The sequence below is a fragment of the Rhincodon typus genome, chromosome 4, assembly GCF_021869965.1.
Source record: "Rhincodon typus isolate 14 chromosome 4, sRhiTyp1.1, whole genome shotgun sequence".
Taxonomy (NCBI): Eukaryota; Metazoa; Chordata; class Chondrichthyes; order Orectolobiformes; family Rhincodontidae; genus Rhincodon; species Rhincodon typus.
The window spans coordinates 89,544,621-89,560,703 of record NC_063335.1 but is presented as its reverse complement, the minus strand read 5'-3'; the positions used below and the strand labels follow the sequence as shown (position 1 = coordinate 89,560,703).

The 16,083-nt window shown below is 41.5% G+C and overlaps 1 protein-coding gene across 1 annotated transcript in view; it reads left to right on the top strand.

Annotated features, from left to right (window-relative positions):
- The first annotated feature begins 2,136 nt into the window (after positions 1 to 2,136).
- kif9 (kinesin family member 9) overlaps positions 2,137 to 16,083 on the top strand; it is an 85,627-nt gene continuing 71,680 nt past the window's right edge. The window contains exons 1-3 of the mRNA XM_048596164.1: positions 2,137 to 2,238; positions 8,004 to 8,169; positions 14,201 to 14,307. Of these exons, the coding sequence (XP_048452121.1) occupies positions 2,143 to 2,238; positions 8,004 to 8,169; positions 14,201 to 14,307 (369 nt within the window). The 5' untranslated portion in view covers positions 2,137 to 2,142. The remainder of the gene's footprint in view (positions 2,239 to 8,003; positions 8,170 to 14,200; positions 14,308 to 16,083) is intronic.

Below are 16,083 nucleotides of genomic sequence, written 5' to 3'. Positions count from 1 at the left end.
TAGACCCTTTTTCTGAAGAAGGGTCTAGGCCCGAAACGTCAGCTTTCCTGCTCCTCTGATGCTGCTTGGCCTGCTGTGTTCATCCAGCTCTACACCTTGTTATTTCAGATTCTCCAGCATCTGCAGTTCCTGCTATATCAGAGAAACTTGGGTTGTTCTCACTGGAACGATGGAGGTTGAGGGCTCACCTGATAGAGGTCTACAAGATTATGAAGGGCATGGACAGACTGGACAGTCAGAAGCTTTTTACCAGGGTGGAAGAGTCAGTTACCAGGGGCCATGGTTTAAGGTGTGAGTGGCAAGGTTTAAAGGTGATGTATGAGGCAAGTTTTTTACACAGAGGGTGGTGGGTGCCTGGAACTCACTGCCGGGGGAGGTGGTGGAAGCAGATACTACAGTGACTTTAAGGGGCATCTTTACAAATATATGAATAAGATGGGAATAGAGGGATACGGTTCCCGTAAGGGTAGGGGTTTTTTGTTATGACGGGCAGCATGTCGGTGCAGCTTGGAGGGCCAAATGGGCTTCTTCTTGTACTGTAATTTTTTTTTGTTCTTTGTTCTAATGTCCTTTTAGCAATTTTTAACTTCCTGAGGCTTCCTTGCTAGCCAAAATAGTTTTCTCTCTATTAACCATATTTGGTCCCTTTAACATCTTGTAAAATTTGATCAACTCAGCGTAACTTTTTAAGTTTCAGGGGATACGATCATAGCTTATGTAAACTTCCCTCATAATTTAAAACAAAAGGCTTTACAGTAAAAAGAAAACTCCTTAATGGTCACTACATTGATATGAAGATGTGTTATTTGAAGTATAAATTTAAAATCTAATTGAACTTAGGAAAGGTGATGGCCTCGTGTTTTTATTGCTGGACTGCTAATTCAGAGACCCAGGTAATGTTCCAGGGACCCTGGTTCAAATCCTGCCATGGCAGATGGTAGAATTTGAATTCAGTGAAAATCTGGAATTAATAGTCTAATGATGACAATGAATCCATTGCTAATTGTTGGGAAGAATACCTTTAAAGCTAAGGAGACTGGCCACAGCACAAAGAAAAGTTGCATTTGCAAAGAACAGAAGCTGCTCAACTGAAGTCAATAAACCGACAACCCTTCTAGAGATATCACATGACACATTTGTAGATCCAAATGAAGCTATTGGATTTTAACACGAGAGTGCAAGCTGTCCCAGACGCAACAGCCTTTGCCCTCTTTCTCCTCCTTGAAATCTTTGTTGTCAGAGTTTGAGAGTTGAAAATTCACTGGAAGATTTCATCACCATAATTGGAGGATTCCTAAAGGAGACTTGGAAATCGACATCACTGTTTGCATTAAAACATTATTAGCCAGTCATAGCTGGTCCAGGAAGACATTCCAGTGCCAAAACACTTGGCAGAGTTTAATACTTTTCTCTCAGAATTGGAGGTTGTGTATTGTAATTTGAAAGAAGGACAGTTGTTTATATTTCTGCAGTTCTAACCATTTGTTAATAATCTTTACATCTGTGTTTGAGCAAGTTTGGTTTACCATAAATTAGTTCTTTGTTTTTTACTTAAGGAACCTGTCTGACTTGTTTCTTGTACTGAACTACAATTGGCAATATTCCCTCCTTTTTAAATTTAAATTTTATTTTGACCAGTACAGGAGTGGGACAAGGAAAGGAATCAGTTCACCCTTCCTAACTTGACTTAACAAAGTATTTGAATGGTGTGACATCTAGATTTGCTTACTTGACCCTAGGTATGGCCTAGTCATTGCTTTATACAGCTAAAGCTACATTGTAGTCCTTTAGACATAAAGGACAGAAATCCGTTAGTCCTTTAACATATTCTTCACACCCATTTATGGCATTTTAATTATCTCTTTACTTACACTATTTTAAACTTTCCCTCATTTAGTTAATACCCTTTTTAGATAAAAGTGGATGAATTCACTTGTACATTGAAATCCATTTAGCACTGTTTTGCTAATTCAATTAATCTATGAGTATCTTATATTTTTAGGCATTCATCTACCCTGCTTAAAGTGCCACTTACCATTTGGATTAATTTTGATATGTGAATTTCTATCCTATCATTTTGAAAAAAAAGGATCACTTGACATTTTATGGTCTAACTATTCTTCATTGCAGTTTTAGTTGAAGATGAGCATCAAAAACAGTGGTGTGAAGGTGTTCGCCAGAGTCAGAACAACAACTAATTTTGCATCAGATATGATTGAGTTTTTACCTGACAATCAGGTAAGAAAGACCATTACAGAGGACTCTCCTGTATGTTTTATTTATATTGAGAAAGAGTTGACGTCTTCAGAGCATCTAACAACTCCTAATGGAAGGTGAACATCACATCACCATATCATCACCCACTCTCCCTGGTCAATTGGCTGTCAAAAAAATTCAGACTCATTTTCAGTCTTAGGAGAATTAACTAACTACTGTGACATGAACAACTGCAATAGCCTGTATTAAATCAATAAGCAGTTATTTTATTGTTCATGGGTCATTGTGTTTTGTGCCTACTGTCTAAACACTCACGGATCTGCTGGGTTCATCCACTGAAGAATTAACTAAATTAGATGCAAGGTACTGATTGAGTATTCCTTATATTGCTTGTTGACATCTTCTGTTGCTGACCACAGATATATATGCTATAATTAAAACTTGAGGATTGCAACATATCTTTTAATTAGAAATTGAAGGATTATTTTCAAGAACACAGAAATTGCTAGACAAGAGAAGGTCCACCATTTCATGTACTACCATCACAGTAGCCTCCTGATACTAATATAATGCATTTCTTGATTAAATCAGAAATCAGACAACACCAGGTTATAGTTCAACAGGAACAAAAACAGAAGTTGCTGGAAAAGCTCAGCAGGTCTGGCAGCATCTGTGAAGAAAAAATCAGGGTTAACATTTCAGGTCCGGTGACCCTTCCTCAGAACTTTTTTCTCAACAGATGCTGCCAGACCTGCTGAGCTTTTCCAGCAACTTCTGTTTTTGTTCCTGATTTACAGCATCTGCAGATCTTTTGGTTTTTTTTAATAGCCCAACAGGTTTATTTGAAATCACAGGTTTTCGGAGCATAGCACCTTCCTCAGGTAGAGTGAGAAAGAAGCTCTAAGAAACAGAATTTATAGGCAGAGAGATCAAAGGCAGATAGATCAAACAATCATACAAATGGTGTGAGTGGAGGGTCGAATAAAAAGTCTCTGCAGGTGATCACATGTCAGACGATGTGAGTAAAGTGTCAACAGTTGAATAACAAGCGAAGGGATGACGTATAATCTGATTAAATGAGGCATGGAGTTAATTATAAAAACTTAAAAATAAGGTGGTGCTGGAGACAAACCAAATGACTGGAATAACATGATAGGTATAAGAATTGCATGCCGAGGGTCTAACCAAAGTAATAAGTATCCAAAATTGTACAAACTAATTAAGGTAGAGAGACCATAACAATTTATCAAGGTGACGGAGTCATAATAGTACAGTAGGGAAGATTTTACAGATATAGAACAGTGTGGTGGGGTTGCATGTAGCGTGACATGAACACACAATTACGGTTAAGGCCAACTTCATGTGTACGGAACTTGGCTATCAGTTTCTGCTGGGCGATTCTGTGTTGTGTATCTCAAAAGTTGCCTCAGTGGACGTTTACCCAAAGGTTGGAGGCTGAATATTCTTGACTGTTGAAATGTTCCTCAACTGGCAGGGAACATTCCTGTCTGGTGATTGTTGCGTGGTGTCCATTAATCCATTGTCCTGGCATCTGCATGGTCACGCCAGTATACTCTGCCTCAGGGCATCCATGCCTGCAGCGTATGAGATAGGCAACATTGCCCAAGTCACATGAGTATCTGCCGTGTATGTGATGGGTGATGTTCCCACGTGTGATGGTAGTATCCATGTCAATGATCTGACATGTTTTGCAGATGTTGCAATGGCAGGGTTGTGTAGTGTTGTGGTCAATGTTGTCCTGAAGGCTGGGTAGTTTGCTGCGAACAATGGTCTGTTTAAGGTTTGGCGGTTGTTTGAAGGTGTAGGGATGATCTTGGCGAGATGCTCATCATCATCAATAGTGTGTTGAAGGCTGCAAAGAACATGGCGCAGTCTCTCCACTCTGTGAAAGTGCTGGATGACGCAGTGTATTCTATTGGTCATATCCTGAATCTGTCTTCTGAGGAGGTCTTTGCGGTTTTTCACTGTGGCACATCAGAACTGGCGATCAATGAGTTGAACATCAAATCCCATTCTTATGATGGCGTCCTTCAAAATCTTGAGGTGTCCATCACGTTCCTCCTCATCACCTATTAGAAGATAAAGTGAGGGCATTCAAAGGTGCCCTGGCTCCCACGTGTGTACTGGAGCTTTTTCCTTGAGTTGGTGAATTATTACAGGAAATTCATACATAACTGGCCTCCAGCTTGGCTCTCTTACACCTGCTATTGAAAAAGGGTCAGCCTTGGAAATGATTGCATAGCCAAGAAGTAGCCTTTAGGGAAGTGAAGAAGCAGCTATCGTTATCTAACATGTTGGCCTACTACATGCCCGAGCAAGAGGTGATGCTGACATTCGATTACTCCCCAAATGGTATCAGAGTAGTGTTAGCTCACTGGTGGCCCAACGGAGTGGAATGCCTGACAGCTTTGGCTTCCCAGACTTGGGCTGATACTGAACGCAAATTTGCCTGGATAGAGAAGGAAGGTTTGGTGGTCATCTTTGGTGTGAGAAAGTTCCTCCAATACCTTTCCATACATGAATTTGTAATAGTAATGCACCACAGACCCCTGCTAGGGCTACTTAAAAACAAGGCATAGCTTCTGGTCGAATTCAGCAGTGGGCCCTTGTTCTGAGTGCGTACAAGTTGGAACACAGTCCAGGATGCAATGGCAAATGTGGATGCCTTGAGCCGTCTCCCACTGGCACACACTTCTGGTGGTACCTCCGCTGGAAGAGTCCATTCTGGTTTTAAACTTTCTGGACACTGTTCTGGTCACCACTGACAGTACCTGACTGTGGACACTAAAATCTCCTATCATAGCAAAGCTAAAGCAACTGGTGGTAATGGGGGAAACAAAACAGCCATCACAACCAAGAATGAAAACTTTCTGGACCTGGTAAGACCAGATTACCATAGAGGGTGGCATATTATGTAAGAAGCAAGAGTGATTGGCCTGATTTAAAGGTCGCTGCCAGATACTGGCTGAACTTCACCAGGGTCATCCAGAGGTATCCAAAATGAAAATTTAGCAAGAAGTTATGTCTGGTGGCCAGGATTGGATACCGACATAGGTAGTGGGGTAGTGCCCAGAGTGTCAACAAGGACAAAAATTACTGCCAGCAGCTCCTGCTAGGAATGACTGGGTAAACCCTGGACTCGGTTACACATTGACTATGCTGGTCCTTTCATGGGCTCAATGTGCTTGGTCATTGTGGATACCCATTCAAAATGGTTGGGCATGCATAGAGTTCAAACACACGGATGACAATTGAAAACCTGCGAGCATCGTGTGTGATACATGGACTCCTATACGTATTGGTCATGGACAATGAGATGTCATTTACCAAAAATTGAATGGCGTTCAGCTTGTTCAGACAGCTCCGTACCATTCATCATCTATTGGTTTGGCGGAAAAAGCAATTCAAACGTTGAAGGCAGGCTTAAAGAAACAGCCTACAGCTTCATTCAACACCAAACTGTCCTGCTTTCTGTTTGATTATAGGACCAGCCCTCATGCAACTACAGGGGTAGGCTCCAGCAGAGTTGCTGATGGGGTGAAGATTCTGCACCAGGTTAAACCTGATATTCCCAGACCGGGGGGTGGGGTAAGCGGTTTGAGTGGGGTGGAAAGGGTAAAATTCCAGCAGGAATGCCAGTGCTGGCTACATGACTCCTCTAAGAGAGAAAGACAGTTTACGTCAGGGGACGACGTTTGGTGTCAAAACCATGGAAGTGGCCCTGCATGGGTATGAAGCAAGGTCAGTGCAAGGTCATGTCCTATGATATACAAAATTCAAGGAGGTGAGGTGGTCCTGAATAAACATGTGAATCACCTGAAAGCTGCTACCTTGCAAATGGAGCAAAATATACCTGGCCCTCAGAACAGCCAGGAGGCCTGTCAGAAACTGTGGGTTCTCCCCCTCCATCTAGCATTGAGGAAATCTCAGAGTCCCAGATGGATGCAGTCTCAATACCATTAGCACCAGAAGAAGAGAAGGAAACTCCCCCAGGACAGTCTGGGCATAACAGATGGGCAAGGCTATGGTACATGCTGCCCGTGTCCTAAGTCCATGTCAGAAGAACCGGACCTGGGGTGGAATCGTCCCTGGAGAAGCTACAAAAGGAAGAACAGGCCTACATCACTGGACTTGGGGAAACGGGTGTAATGATTGGAACCAGAGCTAGATGGATCTCATTGACAATGAGATCCTTGATTGGGGTTGTTAACCCAGGCCAATCAGGGAGACCTAGCTGACAGATATAAACAGGTGATTCAGAGAGCCTCCACAGTCTTGGGACTGGCTTTGAGCAAGCTGGGCAAAGCCCATGTACTGTGCACATGTAAGTAAAGTGTGACTCATAGAGTCATAGAGGTGTACACCATGAAAATGGACTGTTCGGTCCAACTCGTCCATGCTGACCAGATATCCTAAATTATTCTAGTCCCATTTGCCAGCATTTGGCCCATATCCCTCTAAATACTTCCCATTCATATACTCATCCAGATGCCTTTTAAATGTTGTAATTGTACCAGCCTCCACCACTCCACTGGCAGCTATTGTATACATGCACCACCCTCTGCTCCTTAAGTCCCTTTTAAATCTTTCCCTCTTGCCTTAAACCTACACTCTCTAGTTTTGGACTCCCTTACCCTGGGGAAAAGACCTTGTCTACATACCCTATCCATGCCCTTCATGATTTTTTAAACTTCTGTAAGGTCACCCCTCAGCCTCTGACACTCCAGGGGAAATAGCCCCAGCCTATTCAGCCTCTCCCTGTGGTTCAAATCCTCCAACCCTGGTAACACCCTTGTAAATCTTTTCTAAAGCCTTTCAAGTTTCACAACATCTTTCTTATAGCAGGAAGACCAGAACTGAATGTAGTATTCCAAAAGTGGCCGAACCAATCTCCTGTATAGCCACAACATGACTTCCCTACTCCTCCACTTAATGCACTGACCATTAACGACAACCGCACGAAATGCCTTCTTCACCACGCTGTTTACCTGTTTACGCCACTTTCAAGGAGGTATGAACCTGTACTCCAAGGCCTCTTTGTTCAGCAACACTCCCAAAAAAAACTTACCAATAAGTGTAGAAGTCTTGCACTGATTTGCCCTACCAAAATGCAGCACGGTATACTAGCTTGTTTGCAGTTATTTCATATGCACAGTGCAGTCTGCTCTACATTGGAAAGATCAAATGCAGATTGAGTAACAACTTTACAGGACACCTCGATTTGATCTGCAAATGTGATCCTGACCTTTTGGCTGCCTGTGATTTTAATCATCCATCTTTGCCTCACACTGACCTTTCTGTCAGCCCTGCATGAGAATTTCAGTGAAGCTCAATGCACAGTAAAGGAACTGAGCTTCATTTTTTTAACAGGCAGTTTGCAAGCTGAAGGATACACCAGTAAGTTCTTCACATTCAGACCATAGCTGCTCCACTATTTCTTGCCTTTTCTTTATGCTCCCTATGTCCTTTTGTCATATAATCTCTTACACACTCTGTCTCATCTCAAGCTTCCCTTATCATTTTCCACAGTTTACCTCCCTCCTCCACCCCAGTTTACTTGCTTAGCATATCGTGATTATTCTGAGTTTTGACAAAATTATTTCTTTCTCCATGGATGCTCCCTCATCTGCTGAATACTTCCAGGATTTTCTGTTTAATATTTCAGCTTCCTTGTTAATACAAACTATTAGTATAAGCTATAACGTGAATGTATTTTTCAAACTTAAGCAAATGATTTCATTCGCTTTTATTATTTTTCATTGCAGACAATACATATTCACACCAGACTGGACCAGCGAAAGGATGTGGTCAATAATCAACACAGCGACTGGTCATTCAAAGTAGATGGGATTCTCCACAATGCTCCACAGGATGTTGTGTACAAAGCCGTCGCAAAGAATGTGGTGTCTAGCACAATAAATGGCTTCAGCAGTACGTAGATCTAAATCCTCTGGTTAGGAACAAATTGAGGAATCTCAGCTCAGGGAATTTTATGAGAATAAGGCTTGTGTTCAGGTTCCAAAAGGGATTGATTCTATTGTCAGTAACACTGAATGTGCCAACTATTTCTAAGGTGAGAACATTGAATACAGTTGCATGTAACAACGCAGGTTTTCAAATTTGTTCATAGTGGTTGTCTTCCCTGGCAAGGCCAGTATTTATACCCATGTCTCATTGCCCTTGAAAAGATGCTGATGACACAAAAACAGAAATTGCTGGAAATACTCAGCAAGTCTGGCAGCATCTGTGGAGAAAAATCAGAGTTAACGTTTCGAGTCCAGTGACCCTTCTTCAGAAAGATGATGTTCTTGAACTGCCTTCTTGAACCGTCGTATTTTTTTTTGGTGAATGTATTCTCACAAGATTTTGATCCAGTTGACATGAAGAAACAATGATAAATTTGTACGTCAAAATGGTGTGTGACATGAGACACAATTTGCATGTAGATGATGATGTTTCTATGATTGTTGCCCTTGTCTTTGTAATATAGTAGATGATGCAGATTTAAGTGGTTAATTGATGAAACTTTGGTGAACTACTGCAATGCACTTTATATATTGTATGCACAGCTGACAATGCCTTGGTGATGGAGGGTGTAAATGCTTAAGATGGTTCTTGAGATGTCAACTAAGTTACTTTATCCTGGATATTGCTATGCATCTGTGTTGTATTGGAGTTGTGCACATCCAGGAAAATGGAGATTTTATGTTCCTGACTTGTATCTATGTTATTATCCCAGCTAATATTATTCCTAGACAAGTCAGATCCCAGAATGGAATCTGGTTTGGTAGGTTATATTGTGTTTTATTTTGGTTTGGTTTTAATATGGTGGTCTCGCAATGAAACATAAATATACAAAGTTGCACAGTTAGTTTTCACAATTAAACAGAAATTTATTTCACAAAAGAAATGGAGATAAAATAGAATAAACCTAAACTATTTAGACATAGCACAAGTTTAGAGGTTTTGAAACACATGGTGAAATATAATTCCATTCATCCAAAACACCACTTTACAGATCCCAAGATACCCCTACATATTACACAAAAGCACCCCTTCTACAGTACTCACACCAGAGAAGAATCCTTTTCTTTAACATCTCAATAGGTTTAATTTGACAGTACTCTCAATAGGGGCAGAACAGCGGCTCAGCGGTTAGCACTGCTGCCTCACTGTGCCAGGGGTTCGATTCCAGCCTTGGGTGACTGTGTGGAGTTTACAAGTTCTCCCATTTGTCTGTGTGTGTTTCTACTGAGTGCTCCAGTTTCTACCCACAGTTCAAAGATGTGCAGGTTAGGTGGATTGGCCAGGATAAGTGTGGGGATAGTGGAGGGGTCTGGGTCTTGGTGGGATGCTCTTCAGGGAGTCAGTGTAGACTTGATGGGCTAAATGGCCTCTTTCTGCACTGTAAGGATTCTACGCAAAAATAAAACTCTCAGTCTGCAGCTTTCACATACCTGAATTTAAATATTTTATCCAAATACTTCTATTATGGGACTGTTACTAAACTCTTCATTCTAAGATAAACTATTTTTACTACTTCTTTTCTCAGGAGCACTGCTTTGTACATCCATCTCCAACCTGCATATATGCCCCAAACTGAAATTAAAACAAAACATTTATTTAAAAGCTATGGATTAAACTAATGTTCTAAACTATAAGCTTTAAAAGTCCACAATTTTCTAACAGAAACCCTGATGCATAATTGTTTACGTTGCTTGGTTGTAAAACCTCTTAATGTACACACAAAACTACTTGTTCTGAAAGCTATCTCTCTATTAAGTTGTTTTAAAAGAAATCACCATAGCTACAGAAACAGTTACAAGATAATCATTAAACTCTTTATGGACTCAGAAAAATATATATGGCACTAATTCAAAATTAAAAGCATCTAAACTTAAAAATAAACAACATTAAACTAAAATAAATCGCACATCGTACATCATACACTGAAGATGCTAGAGATTCAAGAGGCAGCCAATTATCACTTTTTCAAGGGCTTTGGGAGTTCCAGGGTCAAGTTAATTGCCACAAAATTCTCTGCTTTCTATCCAACCTGTCCATGCCCCTCATGATCTAATATGCCTCAGTCATGTCTCCTCCCGGCCTCAACTCAAACTCATCCAGCCTCTCCTCATAGTTAAACTGCTCCATCTCAGCCACAACCTGGTGAATCTCCTGCAACCCCTCCAATGCAATCATACCATTCCTGTTGTGCGATGATCAGAATTGCATACAGTACTCCCACTATGGCCGAAACAAAGTCCTATACAGTTCCAACATAATCTCCCTGCTTTTATAATCTGTGCCACAATTGACAAAGGAGAGTGTCCTATATTCCTTCTTGACTACCCTATTAGCCTGTCCTGCCACCTTCAGGAATTTGTGGACAAACATCCCAAGATCCCTCTTCTGAGCTTCCTATTGTTCTATCATTCATTCTTCCACACTTACTAAGGTTAAATTCTGCCACAGATCTGCCCATCTAACTAATCTATATCATCCTGTAACCTAAAGGCTTCTTCTTTGTCAAAAACCTAACCAATCTACATGTCATCAACCCCCCCCAGCCGTTTATAACAATCTCGCCAATTTCTTTTTGAACAGCCTCCACTGTTCTGCTGTAGATTTACCCAGAAGTAGCTGTTCCCAGTCTACTTTTGAATGAATGAATGAATGATTTATTGTCATGTGTAATTTACAGTGAAACACAACAAAATAAAGTGAAAAGGATCCATTGTCGCCATAATCCAACGCCAGTTTGATCATTTAAGAATAAGAGAAAAAGAAAAGGTACAGCTTAAAAAGAAGTCTGGCTCAGAGACACTACTCAGAACCAACTATTATCGAAGTCACTGATCCTCAGGCACCATCTTTTACCACGTGCCACTGCCCACGCCAGACACTCTAACATCGGGGACTATCTCCACAGTTGATGTTGCCGTGGTGCCCTCTCACGCTGCTTCACCGCTGCCAGTGCCTGATCCAGCCAACGATAAAGTCGTCAATCCTCAAGCACTATATTCCGCCTCTGGGTCTTCCTCACTGACATGTCTTCAGGGCTCGCTCTCCTCCGCACTGGGCTCCCTCTCCTCCGCGATGGGCTCCCCTTCTCCGCACTGGGTTCCCCTTCTCCGCACTGGGCTCCCTCTCCTCTGCGCTGGGCTCCCTCTCCTCCGCGCTGGGCTCCCTCTCCACAATGGGCTCCCCTTCTCCGCACTGGGCTCCCTCTCCTCCGCGCTGGCTCCCTCTCCTCCACAATGGGCTCCCCTTCTCCGCACTGGGCTCCCCTTCTCCGCACTGGGCTCCCTCTCCTCCGCGCTGGCTCCCTCTCCTCCACAATGGGCTCCCCTTCTCTGCACTGGGCTCCCTCTCCCTCGCGCTGGTCTCCCTCTCCTCCACAGTGGGCTCACTCTCCTCTGCGCTGAACCCGCCACTGCCACACATACTTGGGAGTCCAGACCTGTTCTTCCCTGCCGATGATGCCAAAAAGGCTGTTAAAGAGAAAAAAAAAGAAAAAAGAGCAAGAAGAAGAAACAAAGAAAGCAAATGGAAGCGGACGAGCCTTGGACCAGGAGCTCAAATGCAGTTCTGGTGCTCTGCCACCGTCTTGGCTGCTTTGGTCAGATTCTGCCTTATTCTAATAAAATCTGCCTTCCCCCAATCCAAAATACTTTACTGTAGACCATCGTTTTCTTTTTCCTTAGTAAATATTTACGGTGTTGTAGTTGTTATCACTAAAATTCTTCCCCCTTGAACACCAGTCCAGCTTCAATCCCCAATCTGTACCTAAACCTAAGGGTTTAGGTACAGCACTGCATTTGTTGGGCCTTCTACATGTTGATAGACAATGTTGTTCGAAATACATTTCAAAAAATCTGCCCTCACTAAACATTATGACATATTTTCTGCTCAACGATGATTCCAGTCTCCATAAGAGATTGATGATAGGGTATTTTGCAATGATAATCCCATTGAAAGTTATGGGGAGATGATTAGACTCTCTCTCATTGGAGATAATCATTTATCAGGGACTTGTGTCACAATAATGTCACAATAATTATCATACTAAGACTGAATATGTTAAGTTTTATTATGAATATGTTAATATGCAAGCAAGAAGAGATTCATTATTTAAGGAGCTGTGAATAGAGCTGAACACTGTGATATCATTAGCAAACATTCACACTTCCAACCTTAGAGAATTGTAGAATCCTCACAATGTGGAAGCAGAGATTGTAGGAACTGCAGATGCTGGAAAATCTGAGATAACAAGGTGTAGAGCTGGATGAACACAGCAAGCCAAGCAGCATCTTAGGACCCGTCCTGCTCCTATGATGCTGCTTGGCCTGCTGTGTTCATCCAGCTCTACACCTTGTTATCACAGTGTGGAAGCAGTCCATTTGGCCCATCGAGTCCACACCACCCCTTTGAACAGCATTCCACCCAGACCAACCCCATTACCCAATCCCTGTAACCCTGGACAGGGTTATGGCAGACAAAGTAACTGAAGATGATAGAATACTGCTTTAAAGAACTCCTGCAGCAAATTTCTGGGACTGAGATGATTGACCTTCAATAACAGCAGTCATTCACTTTTGTGATAGGCATGGCTCCAACCAGTGGACAGTTCCCCTTCCCTTCGAAAATTCCCATGATTTCAACTTTTTTAGGGTTCCCTGATGCTAAAAATGGTCAAATGCTACTTTAATGTTAAGGGCATCGCCAAATGGTATTAACATACAATTATTTAGAATCCATGGATCTGCATCCAGAATACGCTGGATTCTGGTAAGTTAGATTTTGGAGGTCAAGAATGCCAACCATTTACATTCCAAATTTCCTTTATTCTTACATTCCAAAATTCCTTTAACAATAGTTCATGTTTTGCTCCAGGAGGACATCAATGTAATAATGTATGTGAAATTGACTAAGAGTAAAGGTTATAGTAGACTTTTTATAATTGTTCCAAATGATGAATATATTTGATAAATAAGGAGAAATTGTTAGCAGCAGCAGAAGCGATAGTAACCAGAGAGCATAGATTTAAGGTGACTGGCAAAAGAACCAAAGACAATTTGAAGGGCTTATTTTTGACAGTGAGTTGGAATACATTGCGTGAACTAGTGATGAATCTGATTCAATAATAAGTTTTATAAGGAAATGTTGAAGTATTTGTTGGGAGTGAAAGAGAGGGCTGTGAATGCAGAACAAGGGAGTGGGGCTAATTGAATTGCTCTCTACTAAAGAACCAGCAGTCATGATCGGCAATATAAAACTAGATGGTAAGAGCTGCTGGAGACAGGAAATAAATTTGAGAGTATAGGAAATATACAGGACACCACGAGAATCCACAACCTAAAAATAAAGACAATCTATCGTCTTTGGTGCTTTTGAGGGATGAAACAGGGAGTCTATTTTTTACTTTTTCAGGTCCTGATGACCTGTTTGCATGTTCCTAGCATCATCATCTTTTAAATTGCCAACTTTTGTGTCTGCATCACTTATTTACAACTTATTTTCCCACTGGCAAATCTTCAACAGAGAGGCAAACAACTTGCTATGCATTTCTAACATTTCCAGTTTCTTCTTATTTGGCATTGAGAATATTCTGTGTTCAAGTCCAGCATTCACAGCATCCTGAACACTATTCAGCCAGTCATGTGTGTGCTGGCTTTCTGCAAAAGTAACATTGCTAGTCCCAACCTCCCACCTTTTCCCCATAAACAAGCAGACTTTTTTCCCTTCAGGTGCTTATCCAATTTCCATTTGAAAAGTTGCCTCCACCACTCAGAGTCAGCTCAAAAATGAATACTCTTTAATTCTTCAACATTCCAATCCCTTACCTTGATGACCATACAAAAAGAATTCCTTTCCTGCCTTGTCTAGAGATTCTGAGGAGGGTGATACAGGAAAAAAGTAACATGTATAAATGACAGATTATTCTTCACGTTTCCTGTAGGTACAATAATGTGTTACGGACAAACTGGGGCAGGAAAAACCTACACAATGACTGGAGCTACAGAGAAGTATGATTACCGTGGTATCATCCCGAGAGCAATTCAACAGGTAAGATTTGCAGTGACTAAATTATAATCATTGGTTCTTTGAGATTCCCCTCCTATTAACCAAGTATACCATTCTACGTGTGACCCATGATCCGTGTTCCTGCATTGTTATGAATAACACAGAATTAAGCTGCAAATTCTTCCATAGATTCCCAATATCCTAATCCACATCTGACAAATTTTCTAAAGTTCTTTGAGGATATAAGAAGTAGAATTGGTAAACAGGGATAGGTAGGTGTAGTGTATTTGGATTTCTAGAAAGCTTTTTGAGAGATTTGTAGCTCAGGTTGTGAAGCGTCGGTGTTCTGTCCCTCTTGTTATTTATGTGCTTCTCTTTGCTGAAGTGGTTGGCATTACTTCTAGTTCTGTTTTTCAGTGATTTGTATATTGGATCCAGTTAAATGTGTTTGAGGTAGTGGCCAAAAACTTGGTAGATCGATTTTAATGTCATACAGTGTGAAATCATGCACTTTGGTAAGAAGAATCAATGGGAATTATTTCATGGAGGAAGACTCCAAAATAGTGCAGCATAGAGGGATATGGGCATTCTTGTTCATGAAACACAAAAAGTTAGCATCCAGGTGCAGTAAATGATTGAAAGGCAAATGGAATTTTGGCCTTTGTTGCTATGGATTTAGAGTTTAAAATAGGGAAGCCTTGTTACAAATGTACAGGGTTTTGGTGAGTCCACACCTGGAGTACGGTGTACAGTTATGGCGCCCATGTTTAAGAAAAAATAGACTGGCATTGGAGGCAATTCAAAAGAGATTCGCTAGGGTTGATTCCTGGAGGCATTGATTTATCAAAGAAAGCTAAACGGGGTAAGCCTTTGACGTTACCGTCCTATTCATATTGATTGACATACCACTGGCAAGAAAAACACTAGCAACACTTCTAAAAGAATGAGACCCAAGTGACACCATCTCCACAGACAACATGCTGAAGTTACTGGACCTATGCCTCACGACCCACTTTACCTTTAATGGCCAAATCTATGAAATCAACGGGACACCCATGGGGTCACCTATCTCCAGACTAATAGCAGAAGCAGTGATGCAGAGACTTGAAAGCATGGCCCTTCCGCAGATCCAACCAAAACTATGGATCCACTACATGGACGACACTTACATCATCATCAAACCGTCTAAACTAGAAGAAACACACCAACTTATAAACAACACTCTCACCGGCATCAAATTCACCAGGGAAGAAGAAAAGAATGAACAGCTCTCATTCCTGGACGTCATGGTAGAACGCAGGGCCAACAGGGAATTTCTGACGAAGGTACACAGAAAGAGACAGACACAGATCAAGTCCTGAATTTCAACAGCAACCACCCCAACACCCACAAATGGAGTTGCGTAAAAACACTATTTAAACACATTGCAGTATCCTGGAACAATGCCAAAATGAAGAAGAATACCTCTACCAAGTATTTAAGGACAACGGATACCCGAACAGCTGGGTCTGACGATGCCTATCACACAGACAACAACAGGAAGATACAGTGCGCCCACTCACCCAATCTAACCAAGTCTTCTTGAAGCCTTCTTACAACTTATAGTCCTACCCAGTTTAGTGTCATCAGCAAATTTGAAAATAATACAGTTGATACCCACATCCAAATTATTTATATGAATTGTGAACAGTTGTGAATCTAGCACTTAGCCTTGATGTTAATAGTAAAGCCTGAATTTCTAAGAATGATCTGTTTATTACTGCTCTTGAATTTCTATGAATGATTCTCAAACTATACCAGTATACCCCTCAATCCCAT